The sequence below is a fragment of the Elephantulus edwardii genome, unplaced genomic scaffold (assembly GCF_000299155.1).
Source record: "Elephantulus edwardii isolate Elephantulus edwardi_28Jun2011 unplaced genomic scaffold, EleEdw1.0 scaffold00026, whole genome shotgun sequence".
Taxonomy (NCBI): domain Eukaryota; kingdom Metazoa; phylum Chordata; class Mammalia; order Macroscelidea; family Macroscelididae; genus Elephantulus; species Elephantulus edwardii.
This window is the reverse complement of record NW_006399776.1, coordinates 14,743,027-14,744,831: the sequence shown is the minus strand read 5'-3', so window position 1 is coordinate 14,744,831 and position 1,805 is coordinate 14,743,027. Positions and strand designations below refer to the sequence as shown.

At 39.7% G+C, this 1,805-nt stretch overlaps 1 protein-coding gene across 1 annotated transcript in view; it reads right to left on the bottom strand.

Moving 5' to 3' along the window:
- Window positions 1–657: 657 nt before the first annotated feature.
- AQR (aquarius intron-binding spliceosomal factor) overlaps window positions 658–1,805 on the bottom strand; it is a 124,342-nt gene continuing 123,194 nt past the window's right edge. Inside the window, exon 35 of the mRNA XM_006883231.1 lies at window positions 658–813. Within this exon, the coding sequence (XP_006883293.1) occupies window positions 664–813 (150 nt within the window). The 3' untranslated portion in view covers window positions 658–663. The remainder of the gene's footprint in view (window positions 814–1,805) is intronic.

The window sequence follows — 1,805 nt, the reverse complement described above, 5'->3', positions numbered from 1 at the left end:
GCCTTTATTGAGCACAGACAGTGAAAGAAAAGAAGAAAAAAATTTCAGAATCTGATGGCATGGAAGAAGAAATAATTTCTTTCCAATTTGGGTAATTGCTTGAAAGCTTTTATGGTTAATTTCAACATATTTTGTCCTCCCCCTCCGCCATTCCTGTGAAGTTCCCCATAAACATAAATAAATTATATCCTGTGTATTCTATAGAAAATTCTCTTAAAGCAGGTATGATTATAGTTAGTGATAAAATATGAAGTAAATGGCTGTTTGTCCTTTCAACTGAGCAAATGAAACTGGAGTATGTGTGTGGCTACATATGGGTTTAAAAAAAAAAATCCAAGAACACAAACAGTTAATAAAAATAAGGAATGGACATTTAATTAGTGCCAGAGAAAGTGGCAGAAACAAATACGCATAAAGTAACTCAACGTGGATTTCTGTAACTACAATGTCCTCCCCAAGAAGGGCTGCACGCTGGTTACTTGGTCTCTGTTGGGGCAGCTGTGGCATCCTGAGGCGGGTTAGCCTCTGTCGGTGCAGTTTCAGATGTCTCTTCAGCCGAAGCATCGGCCACAGCCATCTCCGCTGGGACAGAGGTGGTTTGGGGACTGGTCAGAGATGGCTTCAGTTAGACTTGGGACAGTCTCGGCTTGATCTGTAGTGGTCTCAGTCTGAGGCTGAAGTTTCAGCATCTGCTGAACTGGGTAGGATGTCAGTTTGAACAGATGTGGTCTCTTCTTCAGTCTCTATTTCTATTTCCTGACTTCGAACTTCCTCACCTTCTTCTACCATAGCAGGAGGTAGTTGCAAGAAAGTCTAATGAAAAGAAGAAGAAAAAAAATACAATCAATAATGATTTCAGGAAAAAAACAATTATTTATACAGCAGAGCTCTCTTTGATATCATGTTCCTGATACTCTTCACTCTAGAGTTATTTTCTAAAACACTTTAGACTGGTAAAAATGGCTTGTGTTTGCTAATTCCACAGAAGATTCTACTTGTATGTTATATATTAATGAAGAAAGCATATACTAAACCTTCAGAGAGGGAAAGTAAGTGAAAATAAACTATTAGACAGTTTAGCAAAGAAATCTACTGTAACACTTCTGTGAAAAACACTGGTTATTAAGACCAATTTTCACATGAACTTAGCCAAGGGACCAACTACAATCAAGGAGTCCTATGGAAGACCAATGAGAAAAATCAAGCCTTGAGAAAAGGGCAGGGAGAAAGGAAGAAGAAATCAGAACACGGAAGGAGCCTTCTGGACTGACAGAATGACTGCAAGAATGGGTTTCAGCATCCAGAGAAGCTGATGATGGCACCGGATAGGGCAAGGTTGTTCAGAGGGTTGCGAGGCGTGGTAATTGACTAACAGCACCTAACAACAACTACCACCATTTGCTGGACTTTTCTTCCATCCTTTTTTTTTCTTTTCTTCCATCCTAATGACTCTCTAGGACTAAGGCTTGGTTTCTCTACTCAGATAATTTCTTTATGTTGTTATTGTTTTTGTTGTGTGCCACCGAATAAGAACTGATCCACAGCAGACCCTCTGGCAGGTTTTCAGAGACTGTAAATAACATGGGAGGAGACTGTCCATCTTTTTTGAGGGGAGCTGGATTTGAACTTCATGCCTTTGGGATAACAGTGCAGCTCCTTACCATTCTTCTTTTTCTGAAAGTACCATTTACAATGGGTTTAGAAGTGGTCGTGGTACTAGGGATATTGTAGCTGATGTTAGATGGATCTTAGCTGAAAGCAGAGAATACCAGAAGAATGTCTATCTGTGTTTCATTGATTATGCA